This window comes from Helicoverpa armigera, chromosome 25 (genome assembly GCF_030705265.1).
Source record: "Helicoverpa armigera isolate CAAS_96S chromosome 25, ASM3070526v1, whole genome shotgun sequence".
In the NCBI taxonomy this organism is placed as follows: Eukaryota; Metazoa; Arthropoda; class Insecta; order Lepidoptera; family Noctuidae; genus Helicoverpa; species Helicoverpa armigera.
The window spans coordinates 3,341,108-3,357,695 of NC_087144.1; the positions used below are offsets into that span (position 1 = coordinate 3,341,108).

Below are 16,588 nucleotides of genomic sequence, written 5' to 3' on the forward strand. Positions count from 1 at the left end.
TGCCGGGGTATTATAGCGAGGTTGATCTATACTATAGATCGAGATAAATAATATTTCGCAGTTCTGAAGTCAGACATTTGTTGCCTTGTTCTAGTGGGGCTTATCAGGTCCAAAGCCAACGTTGCGGGGTTGTTTGAAAGAGTTACCGCGGCCCTAGTAGGTACATAAAGGGCTGAAGAAGGAACATGGAGGGTTTAAGTCAGTAAGAGTCTGACACCCTCACGCTAAACCCACAGCGGGAAGGGTCATTTAATAATATCCCATTAAAGAAGACGATTATTGCCTTGCACATGCGCATAGTATTTTATTACACACTAGCTTCTGCCCGCGACTTCGTACGCGGATCCTGTCCCTTATGCCAGCGACTACGGGGTCAGCAAAATCAAAGATCTGAATAGTCTGATATTGAATTTTAAGGGCCCGTTGACTTGAAAACAACGAAATACGCATAACCATTAGAAACGTTCCATATGTTTAATTTTTGTAGTTTAACGGCAAAAGCACAGCAGACTAAACAAAACGCTGAGAACTGAACCGCAATAGACGTGACCATAGGGATAAAAGTAGTGATTCTAATTAGTCCGCATTTAAGTTGTGTGTGACAAAAATATAACATGTATTATTACGTAAAAAAACATTAAATAGATGACAAAGTCGTGGTAACTTAGTGGAAGTCCTGGTGGTTTAGTGGGTAGAGAACCAATCTCTCAAGTATGAGCGTGCGTCTTTGATTCCAGGTTTGGCAAATACCTGCCAATGCAACTTTTCTAAGTTCGTATGTACTTTCTACGTATATTTTGGATACCAATGACCGTTATTTGGAGGGGAAGTTAAACTGTAGGTTCCGGCTGACATTGAACATTCTTGGCAGTCGTTATGGGTAGTCAGAAGCCAGTAAGTCTGACCAGTTTTACCAAGGGGTGTTGGGTTGAGCGGGTAACCGGGTTGTGGAGGTCAGCTGGGCAGTCGCTCCTTGTAAAACACTGGTACTCAGTTGCATCGTGACTGGAAGTCGACTCTAACATAATTGGGACAAAGGCTCTTGAGATAATAACGACAATAATAATGAGATATAAGCACCGCAGGACATCTGAGGCTGATGACGGGGAGTAGCGACCCCGCGTTGCTATATATACTGAGTTCTCCAGGGAGAACTAATTACTTTTTTTGATTCACCATACCTATTTCATAACATTCATTTCTATAAATTTCAAGTGTAGTATTGCTCTTGAAGTTCCACATCAGGTGTTCCAGATCTTCGATGTTTGTACTTTAATAGAGAGTGCTTATCAGATTGAACCACTTTTGCTAGAACCCCATATCTTCATATGTTATAGTCTAGCTGGGCTCCTGGAGTTCCACATCAGGTGTTTTACATCTTAAATTTTTATAAGTCAACAGAGAGTGCTTATCAGATTGAACAACTTTTGCTAAAACGTCATACCTCTATATGCTATAGTCTAGCTGGGCCCCTGGAGTTCCACATCAAGTGTTTTAGATCTTCAATTTGTATAAGTCAATAGAAAGTGCTTATCAAATTGAACAACTTTTGCTAAAACGTCATACCTGTATATGGTACAGAGAAGCTGGGCTCTTGGGGTTCCACATCAGGTGTTCCAGATCTTAAAATTTATTATCTCAGCTGAAAATGCTCATCACATGAAACAATTTTTGCCATGGCACCATTTTTGTATCTCTTATAGTTTTGTTGGTCTGTTGGAGTTCTGCATCAGGTCTTCAAGTTTCGAAGATAAATTATAGCCTATATGTTGACCAGGCTTAATACCGATACAACAAAGAAAAAATCATTGAAATCCGTTCAGTAGTTCCGAAGATTAGCGTGTACAAACAAACAGACATACAGACATACAGACATACAGACAAACAGACAGAATTTTTTTTTTGGATTTGTGTTCCATTACTGTTTCTAAACCCCACCCAATTATTATTTTTTTAATATATTCAATGTACAGACACAGTTTTTTTACAGATTTATTATATGTATAGATGTTAGATTTAGATAGAAACTAACTACTTGTACCAGGAGTACATAAACAGTAGACAGTTTCATGGTATCTCCTCTTCCATAATAATAATCAATCATTGCCAACTAAAAATTCCTTCATTACGTAAAACGCGATCAAGGTTATAAGGAGGAGGCCTCGATTTTTATTAAAAAGTACAGACAGCTCCGTTTTCGCGAACGTCGTGATGGATTGGTTACCATTAATTATTTCCAGCTTATCATTCATCTTTTAGTTCATCGTTCAATTTTAGCAATTCATCGCTTTGTGATTATGAGAGCCTAGTACTTTCCTATTTGCATGAGCTATGTATGTTATTTTGCTATGTAACCCCGTATTATGCCATAAAATATGGTATTTCTTTTCTTCATGCCATATAAAACAGTTTTGTAGAATATATTAATTACTACACTAATAGCCGCGTACCCACCTAGCGCACAGGCTCGCGCGGCAGCCTCGCGAGCCAAATGCCTCGGCTGGTGTGGACGTGCCTCGGCCTGCCTCGGGCGCGCGTTTGCTCGACCGAGCACGGCTCGGCCCCGAGCCATCTGTTGTCGGTAAACTTGACGCGCTCAAAGGTGCCTCAGTGAGCGCTGTGCGTTAGGTGGGGACGGATGTGTTTTGGCTCGCGCGCGAAGCTGCTTCAAGTTTTGTCTCTTGCCGTGTTTGTCTTCTGTTATTTTGATATCATGGGCAGTCAGGAGGAGTCCATTCGCTTAATACAACTGTACAGCACGTACAATGCGCTTTGGGACCCCAAAGATCCATTTTGTCCATTCCAGACTGTCCATTACGAATACTCTCGGACTTATGATGGCTCAGCCTGCCTCGCGAGGCGGCCTCGTGTAAATTGAACAAAACTACTGAGGCTGCCGAGGGAGCCATCGCTCGCGATCCGGACACCGAGGCTGCCGCGCGAGCCTGTGCGCTAGGTGGGTACGCGGCTAGTGATGAAAATTCTTATTTCTCAATTTCCTTGGTATGTTTTCTCCTGCTCATTGTAATCGGCAAACAATTACTGCCTAATGTTCCATGCCCCATGCATTTACCATTAGCCGCGTACCCACCTAGCGCACAGGCTCGCGCGGCAGCCTCGCGAGCCAAATGCCTCGGCTGGTGTGGACGTGCCTCGGCCTGCCTCGGGCGCGCGTTTGCTCGACCGAGCACGGCTCGGCCCCGAGCCATCTGTTGTCGGTAAACTTGACGCGCTCAAAGGTGCCTCAGTGAGCGCTGTGCGTTAGGTGGGGACGGATGTGTTTTGGCTCGCGCGCGAAGCTGCTTCAAGTTTTGTCTCTTGCCGTGTTTGTCTTCTGTCAATGGACTCATCTGGCACTTCATCATCAGCATCACATACCGCTACGTCTTCTCATGCCATTACACCATCACCAGATGCCAATGTTGGATTCGAAACTATCACTGAATTGTAATTAAAATAAACAATTGAATTTTAAATTTGTCAAATTATTTTTATTTACCTTTACATAATCACTTAAGGCTTCAATAATAGCGTCACAAACTTCTGGAACTATTCTTGAGATACTCTGCTTCGATACTCGAAATAAATATTGCAAGCTGCTATAAGAATCTCCGGTTGCTAAAAATCTTAAAGTTATTAAAACTCGTTCCTTCACAGTGATTGCTTCTCTGTATTTTGTATCGCACTTTTTGGTTTTATCAGAGTAAAAGTAAAGTAAAGTAAAGTAATCTTTATTGTGTTGATTGTGTTGGTTACAGGTGTTAGATATAATGATATACATACAGTACAACAATCAGCCCGTTTGGGCATACAATAATTAAGGCCCATTCGGGCAGGTACATTATTATTTATTACAAAATTATATAAATTACAAACTAATTACTTATTTTCTAAAAAATCCTTAATAGTATAATAACATTTTTGTGCCAACCATTGCTTCATTTTTACTTTAAATAATCTTAATGGAAGTTCTCTAATAGTTCGGGGTATTTTATTATATATTTTTACACACATGAACATACAATTTCTGTGGTACAGAGTAGTTCTGCATTTAGGTACAAGAATCTTACTAGGATCTCTTTTGCTGAATATACTGTTTTCTGAGACTTTTTGAAATAATTGTGGGTGCTTTCTAACGAAGAGACCAATCTCGATAATATATAGGGAAAAAATTGTAAGTATTTTAGTTTCCTGAAATAGGGGTTTACACGAATCAAGGGGACCAGCATTACATATTGCTCTTAAGCAACGTTTCTGTGCCAAGAAAACTTCGTTTATTAAAGTTGAATTGCCCCATAATAATAAACCATATCGCAAAACTGATCCTACATAACCATGGTAAGCAGCAATAGCTGTGGATTGTGTAGCAGTTTTGTTAAGCTGTCTTAGTGCGTAAACGAATTTGTTTATTTTGAACATACGTAATTAATATGTGATTTCCAATTGCAGTAATTGTCTACGGTTATACCTAAGAATTTAATGTCAGTAGTTGGACTGATTACTGTATTATTATATTGCACGGTAATTTTTTTGGTCACGGTTTGATAGTTAGAAAATTGTATATATTTAGTTTTAGTTAAGTTAGCCTGTAAGTCGTTGTGTGTTAGCCATTGTATTACATGTCCTAGGGTTTTATTAACCTCTTCTTGGTGGTGGTTGTTAGCTCGGTCAGTGTTAGGGATAATAATACATATGTCATCTGCAAATAAGATACATTGGTGGGGTGTTATATTGGGAATGTCATTTATGTATAATAAGAATAAAAGCGGTCCCATAACACTACCTTGTGGAACTCCTGATCTGTTATGCCGGTAAGTGGATTTACAAGGTACGGATACTAGATTAGTGTTGAGGTGGTTTATTTCAACACATTGGGTTCTGTCTGAGAGGTAACTTTGTATCCAGTCCAGGGCAGGTCCTCTTATACCATAGCGTTGACATTTGTTTAATAGGACTGAATGGTTAACATAATCAAATGCCTTCGACATGTCTAGAAATAGTACTGTAACTGGAATTTTATTATCAATATTTTCTGTTATGGTCTTCATTAAAGAAAATCCGGCAAGTGTAGTCGACTTGTTTTTTTGGAAACCATTCTGTTCTTCCTTGATGACCTTAAATTTATTTAAAAATGCAGTAATACGGTTATGCATAAGCTTTTCATATATCTTGGAGAAAACAGGTATTAGAGTTATTGGTCTATAATTGGTTAATTCAGACAACAATGAGCACAAATTTTCGAACTCTCGTACGGACATTCGTGTAAAATTATGTACAGTCTGATCATATACTAAATCTCCAAGTACCTAATCTATTTCCATATTGGTGGCGACGCTCATAAATTTTTCTAATCCAGAAGCGTCTAGGTTTTTTCTTGATACGTGACTGTTTTCGTTTCTTTAAACAATAAGCAGCTAGGAAAATAGCTGCAGCTGAAAATACACGACTGTCCATTACGAATACTCTCGGACTTATGATGGCTCAGCCTGCCTCGCGAGGCGGCCTCGTGTAAATTGAACAAAACTACTGAGGCTGCCGAGGGAGCCATCGCTCGCGATCCGGACACCGAGGCTGCCGCGCGAGCCTGTGCGCTAGGTGGGTACGCGGCTATTAACGCCCCATATAGCTAACGTGGCTTCATCAGATTATAGTTAAGTAACATAAATACGTTGTTAGATGTTGGAAAGTTACGATAGCATTTGTGGGTAGATAAATCAAGAAAATAAGAAGTACCAATAAATAGTTCGTGTAGACGTGGTCAAAGAATACGGACCTAAAAGTATACAATCCCCAGCAAAAGTATAAGGCCTATACTCTGCAGAGGGGCAATAAAAAGGCTGATGATGTAGAATTGTAGATGAATAGTTGGTTATGAAATAGTTACTCATTGTCTGCAGCCTCCGTAAAGAGAAACCGTCATTGGCTTGTTAACTTGTCTTAATAATTAATTCCTGGTATTTTGAACAATACGCCAAAAGTTCACGACTTACAATATGACTATGTTTGTTCAGCATACAATGACAATGTCCTCATTTCGTCGTTACCTGCACCAAATGTTACGGTCTTACAAACTAAACTTTTTAATTGTTTACGCACCGCCCAACTTCAGAAACTTGCCCAGTCCTGTTCCGAAGTCTCGAACAATGTCGTTCGTATAATGAGGGCAGCAGAAGTTCAAGTCCATTGTGATCGGGTACCAAGTTTGCAGCACCAAACTCGTCTGATGAGGGAAATTCATTTCGTGACTGTCTTTTGTCTAGTCCGCGCATTGTTAAGGGTTTGTACAGATGTGTTCGATATCTGGGTCTTGTTCTCTTTGGTTTTATGTTTGCCTGGTACCTGGATGTTGACCGGTTAGCTTTATCTAGGTTGTTATTTAGGTTGACTTTCTGTGTGACTAGATTTGTTTGTTTAGATCAGTCAGCATACCGATAACACACTGTTAACGGTTTTAAAGTTTTGGTTTTCAGGGTCTCTGTAACATTCAACCAATGTCCTATTTCATGAGGATCAACTCATTGAACGCACGGCTCTTATAATGTAAACAAAGATTTTATTGACTGACTTTGCAAAACTACGTCAATAACAATTTTTTCAGCTACTTTCTTCTTCTAATGCCGTGTGAATTTCAGTTCATCAATCCGTTTTATTTGTGATTCTTTTCATCTCAGATCAGAAACAACATCGCGTTTGATCGTGAGGACTCAAATGACACGTTGGCTCAGTTCCAAGTTTACAAACGCAGTGTTCCGGGCTCGATTCCCGTTTGGGAACAATTGTGTGTTTCGAATCTGGCCGAGGGCACGTGTTTATTACCGCAACGTTTGTTAATGGCTTATTAGTTTACTTATGACGGTTTTAATACGCGCACTGCTGACTTTGTGCTCAATTTCGCATGCACTAATATTAGACATGAGAAAGTAGCTGAGAAAGTCTGTCACGCTGAAACTACTGGTCCTATTGATATGCCATTTAGTACATAGATAGCTTAGAGCCCGAGAAAGGACATGAGCTACTTTTTATCCGTCTGCGGAAAATAGTTCTTTCTTGAAACGGGTGGTATCACGATGAACTAAAATAATAAAGAGAAAATATTTTATGCTTGACTGTTAGTTTGTACCCTAAAAGCTCCAAAACTACTGAATCGATTTTAAAAATTCTTTCACTCTTGGAAAGCTACACTATTTCCGAGTAACATAGGCAATATACAGGTTCGTTAAGCATTTATTTCTTGAAGCTGTTAATACCACTTTGAACAGCTATTGTGCACTCATATCATATAGGTACTCTTGTTTTCTAACTTGCTAACACATACTCCCATTATTATGTGCTAGAAGTAAATTATACAAACGTGCACTACACCAGCTGTTGCAAAGTTTCTCTCGAAGTTATTACGAGTTTGCAACTCTGGGCTGTTAACCGTAGTTCTGCACGTTGTAAATCATTTGTGTATATTGAAGAAAAATGGGCCTAGCACTGCCTAAGGCAAACACGTTTTCAGTAAAGCTATAATTATATGTAAGTTAATAATTATTATAAAGCTGAAATGAGTTTGTTTGCTTGCTTAGACGTGCTAAACTCATCATCCTCCGAGCCTTTTCCTAACCATGTTGGGGTCGGCTTCCAGTCTAACCGGATTCAGCTGAGTACCAGTGCTTTTCAAGAAGCGACTGCCTATCTGACCTCCTCAACCCAGTTACTCGGGCAACCCGATACCCCTTGGTTAGACTGGTGTCAGACTTACTGGCTTCTGACTACCCGTAACGACTGCCAAGGATGTTCAATGACAGCCGGGACCTACAGTTTAACGTGCCACCCGAAACACAGTCAATGGTGTCTAAGATATGCTAAGAAAGTACATATAAACTTTGAAAACTTGCCTGACCTGGGATCGAACCCGCGCCCTCGTACTTGAGAGTCTAAAACGACTAAAATGTACCCTATGAGGTCCTGTGTATCAAATTACCATTTAAATCGGTTCAGTAGTTTTGGCATTAAAGCGAGTTAGATAGATGCTTCAGAATTAATAATTTGGAAGGATATAGATAGCAAGAACAAGTTTTCTGACTATTATTCCAAAAAAGTTTATTCTAGCAGAGCTTTTAATTTATATTCTTCATATTCTACTCAAAAACGAGTAACATTATATCCAGCACGACATTTAGTCGTACAATCTCAGAACTTAATATAACTTGGAAAAAACTTGTTTCCAAAGATATTAAACCTTTTCCTGCTTTACGAGTAACAGTCCTATAGATACAAACGTCTATAGATAGATTTATTTTTATGAGTCGGAAGCAACAAATCGAAATATGAGAAATTATCGAAGTTTTGATAGTTTTCCTGTTTGGGCACGCATGATTTAATTGGCAAAGAATGGATTTCAAATGCAGTTTTGGCATGGTAACTTTTAGTTTTGATTTGGTCTCGTTCAAAATTAATTCCCTCTTCATCTTCTATTATATGACACAAACTGCAATTCCGCCATTAAACTTTTAGATTCTTTAATATTCATAAAAAAAACTTCAAAAGCACTAAAAAGACTGAACCGATATTATTTCATAAACTTGGCACGTAATTTGCTGTACTTGGTGCAAGCTAAATTGGAATCTATCGCTCAGATAATAGAGTCTATAAAGAGTGCTGGTAGAAACTTAGTATAATCCAAGTTTCCCGCAAGCTAATAGTTTTCCAACTAGCATCCGTGTTCGTAGATGGTATCTTATATCGAGATAGCGAGGAATTGAATTGACTTTACGCTTTGAGGGTAGTTGAAAGAACGGAATATTCGAGAGAAGTTATCAATAAGGCGACAGTTTTGAATTTGGAATAGCTTTGTGTGGAACTATATAGAGCGGCTTTTGTGCAGGTTCAACCATTTTGGAGTAGGAAATTATTTCGTACCAGCTCGTTATCATGATAAAAAAATAACACATTATTTTTTATTTTTGCATCGTTGAACAAAAATGTAAGTAATCCTAGATGATCGTCGCCTCTCGGCACCAGGGCATCAGAAGTGCAAAGCACTAAAGGCCGTGTTGTTGACTGTGAAGAATGAATGGCCTCGGAGCCTGTATTGAAAGCCTGTCAAGCCGTCAAGTGCGTGATGAATAGCACTAAACTTCCTCTGTACGTGAAGTTGTGAGCCGCTCAACTTGACCAAATGTTTTATTTGCAAACTCTGTTAGTGTCATTCTAGTTTTGCTCAGAAATTGTTCGTGTTTAGACATTACGCTTTTACAGTAGAATGGTAGATTAAGATGCGTGGGTTTCCAAAGAGACATTTAATAGCTTGCCTATTATTTATTAGGGTGCTTGATGTAGTTTCTAAAAGGATACTGAAGTTTTTATAAATAAAATAAATGTAGTGTGAACAAACGTGTATAATTAATATATCAATGTAATTTAATTTGCTTATTTGGCAATTATTTTAAGGAACGTTTTTTTTCAAGCCACATAGGTACTAGGACGCCATCTCCCGTAGGAGTACCTACTTAAAAACGCGCGGCTTTATGCACTGCCATTTTTTTTCACAATTAAGGCTCGAGCAGACCGGATGCGTATGCGTAACCACGCGCGTAGTCACGCGCGTAGTTACGGCGTAACCATGAGTTGTAATGTATGGATATGTATGAGACAGGCCACACCGCTTGCGTAACGACGCGCGTGTCTACGTTACGCAAGCGGTGTGGCCTGTTCCATACATTACAACTCGCGTTACGCGCGTGGTTACGCATACGCATCCGGTCTGCTCGAGCCTTTAATATAATCACATTTCTATGAAACTCATTATTATAATACTATACTAAAACTCTGTAAAACGATTGATCAATTAAAGTCCACCGCTAATTCAAGCATTACAATCAGCAGTTATTATTTGATTGATCCAGTAATTTGCAATCAAGTGATTCACAATCAATTGATTGGTTGTCAGTCGTGATTGCTCCGATGGGTCACAACTGACTGTGAGTTTGCTGTCACTTTAGTGCCAATTTCGGACAATGTCGCCCGTTTGAATGTAATAAACTCAATTGCGGTCTTTTTGTAAATTGAATGGCGTTTTTATTTATGCAATGTTGTGTTATTTTTTAACCAATATAATTATGATCAGTTAAGGGTTGATGATGTTTAAGGAGTGATGATGTGTATAAACTGATATATACAATCCCAAGTTATTGATATGATGTTTGTAGTCAGTATTTTTAACCCTAAAAAATTCTAGATAGAACTTCTCCGCTTAATTAACTTACTTTTGTATCAAGTCATATCATTTATTTCTTTCATTCTAATTACTGTGCATGTATAAATATGTAATGAAGGGATTTTTTGCTTCATCGTTTTTCCACACAAACAAACTGTAACTATCATGGAAACACCGAAAAATTACGACTTTTGCCAGATAATGCGTTTACTTCTCACTACTTCTACACCACAACACAAAAGTATACTTACTCGGAAAAAATACAAAAAAAAAATACAAATTATGCTCAAAGTACAGCCAGGCCCATAAATAAGTATACACCCGCTTTACAAGGGGCACAACTGGCGTCCTTAATGATAGGTATTCTTAAGTCTTTTTAATTAAATTTCTCCGTACATAATCCTCAGCTTTGAGCAAACTCTTAAATTTATTTTGTCTTGGTTTGCTTAAGGTCTGGAAATCGTTCTGATTGGGTTGAGAAGTTTATTTTTGGGTTATATTTGAATTGTTATTTTTTTGACTCTGTTCGCGTGGAGCAATCATTCATCATCCTTCTGCCTTTTATCTCAATTTTATTTGGAACAAACGATGTCACTCTTATGAAATATGCCTGTTCTCAAAGGAATATTCATGTAAAAATTGTGTTGTGTGAACTTCCAAAGATTTTGCAAAAGTGTGTTTATTACCCTTATTTATAAGTTCGACAACACCCGTAAAATTTGCGCGGTGGAAAAAAGGTGCGTGGAAAATCCGCTAGTCTGCAAGTGCTGCAATAAATAAAAAAGTACCTATTAATAGATAAGCAATAGGATTTAAGTCGCGTATCTTATATAAAGCTATATTTTACAAATTCTGTTTAACAAATTAGTCGACATTTACATCTCTAAGCTTTTAATTTACAAACGATGTCAGGAGTTAAAAGAAGACCACTTAGACAGTACCGGCTTTCCTTTGATATCATTTAAACCCTTTCGTTAATGTCTTAATCTTTTACTAATTGTTTTTCGTATTCATAATCGGATTACCAAGTAAATATACTTTTTGCAAAAAGATTAACTTTTTCATAAAAATGTAGGTGAAAACTGAAAAATGAAATATTTTAATTCTTTGTTCTGAGCTTTTACGGATGAAATATTTTAGTATTTAAATACAACATATGAAGATTTTTTTCATCATAAAAGTTATTAGGCATTTAGTTAAAATGAAAAGAAAAATGTGACTAAGTATAGGTATATTTACATACTAATTTGTTTTCAAATTAAATGTTCCAAAAGCAACTTCATTTTGTTGTACATAATATAAAATGTATCCTTGTTTTGAAGAGGTAAATGATTTACAAAATAAGAGCAGAATATGTAGCTATATTTTTTATCTGCTCAAGAATGTTACATTAAGTATCTTTTCTAAAGCACGTAATAAGGTATTTTGTGCTTTTTTGGTTAAAACTAATGTGAAATGAAAGGAAACCCTAATTTAAAGATATTATATCGGGTGTGTCGTGCACTAAGTTTCGTAAGAAAGCACCTTCTGAAAAAATCACTTATGGACTGAAAAATAGTACTAACATCTAATTTTCTTTGTTACAGAATCAAAGTGCGGTGATAACAATGATCCCTTCCGTGTGACGTAAGTTCGGTGCGTGTGCGCAGTGTTGTGTCGTAGTGAGTGATAGTTCAGCAAGATGGCCGACCCGGACGCGTTTGATGATGAGGTATGACAACTTCTAACTATGTTTATATGTTTGTGTGTTTTTTAGTTAATTAATTTATAAAATTGTATATAAAATTCGTAGTAAATATTGGTTTTAGGAAAATCGACGATTGTGTTGATGGTGTACTTTGTCCTAAATCAAGTAATGAATGACAATGTACTATTTATAACAAAAATAAGTATTATAAAGCTGAAGAATTTGTTTGTTTGCTTCAACGGGTTAATTTCAGGAAATACCGAAGTAATTTTTGCAAGTGTCGGATAACCCATATATATGTACCTTGTTCTTAAACTTGCACTGGTGGTAGTTTATGTAAAATAAAGTTCAGTAGAAATAAACCTAGATACCTACTAACCTAAGGTATATTTATCAAGATAAATATCAAGATGCTGTTTTTCAAAGGTTCAATATGAAAAGGTGTAGCCAATGTATTAAAGCCACACTATTATAAACTAGCAATTACCATTTTAAACGATTTTCTCAACACCTGGACACGTTTTTAGTTTCTCAAACTTTTAACCACCTGTATTTCGTGCGGTGCATTTATATTAAGTGCATACTGCGCAAACACTGCAGCTCAGTTATTTTAACTTAGATTAGCCCGTCAACTAGTTGTATGTGTTATGTGGTTTAACTTTAACTTTGAACCGTACCATATAACTCCATCGCGGTTTATTGGGCACTTTTCCAATTTTGTAATGTTTTTTTTGGAGTTCCGTACTCGAAGTGTAAAAGAGGATTCCATTACTAAGACTGCTGTCCGTCTGTCACCAGGCTGTATCTCAAGGACCGTGTTAGCTAGGAAGTTTAAATTTTCACAGATGATGTAATATTGTTCCCGTTATATAACAAATACTGAAATCAATAAATATTAATTTCAGATGGCTCCCATACCACGATTTTTTTACCTTTTTGGTAAATACCAAGACGGTCGAAAAAAATTATTAGGGCACGGAACCTTTCGTGCGCGAGTCCAACTCGTACTTGACCGTTTTTTTTGTTCAAATTCAGAAATAGTTACAAAGCATAAGAAACAAGGAATGTTCTAGAACTATGAATAGCGATGCGGGTTCATTATTTTTCGTAAATATAGTCTCGCTGTCTCAGTACAGTAGAAGTTATTTAACAAAAAGTTTGTAATGCAAACTAGAAATGAACGTATTTCCATTTCATAAACAATTTTTCCTTTAGCTTGTTTGAGATTTCATTTGCAACGCTATTTTTTAAAGTTGAATGGTTAATTTTAAATTGCTAAGCCACACGGGTCGTTAGATTAAGCAAGTTTGATTGTATAATTCTGTGAGCTTACTATTGTTATGTAATAGACTGTTTGTAGGTACTGTGACTATATTACTTTTTAAGAGTGTCTATGGAGTTTCTTGCCGGCTCTTCTCCATGAGACCAACTTTTTGGAACCGTGCAACTAAAGTGACGTTTCATAGGTGCCTGCAAAGGCCTATGTGAAATAAAAAGATTTTGATTTTTTGATTTTTCAAGGCTTGGCATGGATGCAATGGGTCATCATGGTGGGACCATATTGTCACCCCGAGTTTATATTTCTGTAACTTAGCCTTTTTCCTATTTCTGATGTGTACATTTTTATTCACTGGCAATGAAATAAAAGTATTTAAAATACAGAATCGGAATTCACTCAACTGTTAATGGCACTTTTTCAAACTTAAAAAAAAATGTTCTCGTGTTCCCAGTTTGAAAATACGTCAATTAAAAGTATATTGGCAATGGCTGACGTTGGCGCGTTTTATTCCACTATATTTTTTGCCTTTACTGCGTTTGAACGACTTTTTGGGCATATGGCATAAATGTATTTTAAAAATATAGCTTTTATATACGAGTTCATGTTTTATACAAAACGAATATTTAAAGTGAAGCAGGAAATGGTGTCGGATGTTGGAGATTTTCTCTGATTATATTTTGATGTAGATGTAAAAAGTTCCTTAGTTTTCATATTTACAAACTATAAGGATGTATAAAAGAACTGCACTTTCTTTTCCTTAGTTTTATCGATTGCCGTCCCTATGGGCTATGAGAGTGAAGGAATAGGGAGTGCACCTGTGTCTGCGCAAATGCTTGTGCACTACATGTATGTACTGCGCAGTTGGCTAATCTCCTTACATGAGAACAGCCGCCGTAGCCGATAATCGGCTAGGAGGACATCATCGTAGAAAAACCACGGTCAAAATCCGATAGTGTGAAGCCGCAGGAAAAAGCACTTCCTACTACATATTTTAACCTTTTTCCAAGAAAAAACGCCTTCTATTTCGAGATACAAAATACCAGTTTGTTATTTAACGATATTTTTATCTAACCCTTAAATAACTGGGTTTTGATAGCTTCGGATTTGGCAAGAAGGGCTGCGGGTCGGGTCATCCCATATTTTACCCATGGCGGGCAAAACGTAGGTTTTTGTGGGTAGTCATAGGTTGATATATTTTTATCTTAGAGACTTTAAGTGTTGTAAGATAATAAAATAGGAAGACAGGTATTTTTTCAATTTAAGGCATTTATTCCCAAGGTTTAAGTATTAAAAAAAAACAATCCTTAACAGAAAAAAATCTTTAATGTATTTTTTTGCATTTTTAATGATTTTGTCCTCTATAAATGAATACCAGTCTTTTCCCGCGGTTTCACCCGTGTGCCGTGGAAACTAATACCGGGATAAAATATAGGCTATGTTACTCGGCAAGAGTGTAGTTTTCCAATAGTGAAAGAATTTTTAAAATTGATCTAATAGTTTTTGAGTTTAAGAACCATTACAAAAAAAACTTCTTTTTTTTCTCCTTATAGTATAAGTATACATTATTATTTATTAGTTCCACAGTCTTGCAAATAACGTTTCCAAGAAAGGGATTATCTATAAGCTGTTTATCCTTTTCATTTAAATATCGCAGTCAGTTGCAGTATTGCACTTTCATAAGCAGCTTATTTGAATCTGCAGCCAGCGCTAACTTAATTAATTAAAAAATATAATGTTGGTTAAGACTGGTAATGCTTTTGGTCTATGGTCCTGTATAGGATATAGAATTATGCAGGATACTTATAAAACGAATGGCTTAGTACTTATGGCTTACCATATATAAAAATGCTTTTTAACTTCATATCATTTTTAATGTCGAATTAAACAGTTACCAATATCCTTACTTTCCTCAGTATTTAAAAAAAAATAAACTATAATAAATGTATAAGCATTTATAAATAAACGCTTTTTTTCGCGGTTTTATCCACATATCGGATGAGCTTCTTGTGGAACCCCAATAAAACATCTATATTGGGAAAAGAATCACCAAAATCGGTTCTGGATTTACCTTATTTTATCTCTTAGAATATTTAGTATCGACAAAAGTTTTTCACAATCCCCAAAGAACCCCAAAACCCGACTAAAACAAAATTAATGAAAGAAAACCAATTCAGTTTGCGAAGAAACTAGCGGTTTCATACAAAAACGGTTCGGTAAAAAGGATTCTTCTCGCGTTTTTTCTTACTAATGCTCCATTGTAGTGAGCTGGCAAGATCCAAGCCATAATGAGCACGTAATGAATTCTTGGCAACCTTATATTGTCGTTAGGGTTGGGTAAGAATAAGAATATATTTGAATTAAGAAAAAGTTGTTCTATGTTTAAATGGTGGTTCTGGCTAATTTTTTTTTAGAATTTGCATGTAGAATTAAAGGTTTTTTAAATGCTTAGCTAGCACATGCCGCGACTGCATGAAATCGGCCGTAGCTGTACTGCTGGTTTGTATGTATTTATATGAAATCGTTTTGGATCGAAGCGGCAGCAGCACGTGCAGTCACCCTTAGATATTGAACGATTTCATGCGGTCGCTGCAAGTGCTGTGGGCAGTTGCAGTCGGCAGATCGCATTCAAAACTCCCCTAAGACAAAGGATATCTTTGATTTTGGTGGAAAATTAAGTCCTGAATATAGATGCGACAAGCTGTTTCTCTCGATGGGAGGGATAATACTAATCCCGCTCAAGGATAAAAAGCCTATGTAGGTACTTTTTCTCAAGCTTTAGGTTGACTATCAGTGTACCTGCTTCATTCATTTTTCATCGTGAAAGCGCGACGGACATTACAGAGTCACTTTAGCATTTAATGAGAATAAAATAAATAAAGGTAACTATTATAAGGATTAACCTTAGCAATAATTTCAGGGTTTTTACAGCAATACAAAGTAAAATAAAGTCTAGAGCTATCAACGTTATAATGAAAAAGCTCTTTGTAATTTTCAAGATCACGCATCACAGCTGCGCTGACAATAACACGTTCAAAGGTTTGTAATTAATTCTGGCAACCCTGAACGTTACTGCTTGTTAGGGTTGTATAATGTAAAAATAGAGTCGTTGACATATTTTTAACCAATGTCAAAAAGGAGGTTCTCTGGTTGATCTGTATGTATGTGTGTATGTAAATATGTATTTGTGCACGATTATCTTGTTTGGCTGAACCTATTTGATGCGGTTTTTATAGTATTTTTTCATACATCGGAGAAGGTTTTATGTAAGTATGTCGTTGAAGTCGGTTTTTTTTTTAATTTTTAATACTATATCTCAAGGATGAGTTAAGATTACCTTAGAGCTCAACGGTTCAACAAATCAGCTTGCTCACTACTTCCCTAGAGTGACATTATTGTTGCATTCAAGACATTCAGTCGTAAG

General features: G+C 36.9%; 1 protein-coding gene across 1 annotated transcript in view; it reads left to right on the forward strand.

The window, feature by feature from the left end:
* LOC110381758 (inactive dipeptidyl peptidase 10) overlaps window positions 1–16,588 on the forward strand; it is a 171,296-nt gene that overhangs the window by 27,542 nt on the left and 127,166 nt on the right. Inside the window, exon 2 of the mRNA XM_064041442.1 lies at window positions 11,788–11,912. Within this exon, the coding sequence (XP_063897512.1) occupies window positions 11,883–11,912 (30 nt within the window). The 5' untranslated portion in view covers window positions 11,788–11,882. The remainder of the gene's footprint in view (window positions 1–11,787; window positions 11,913–16,588) is intronic.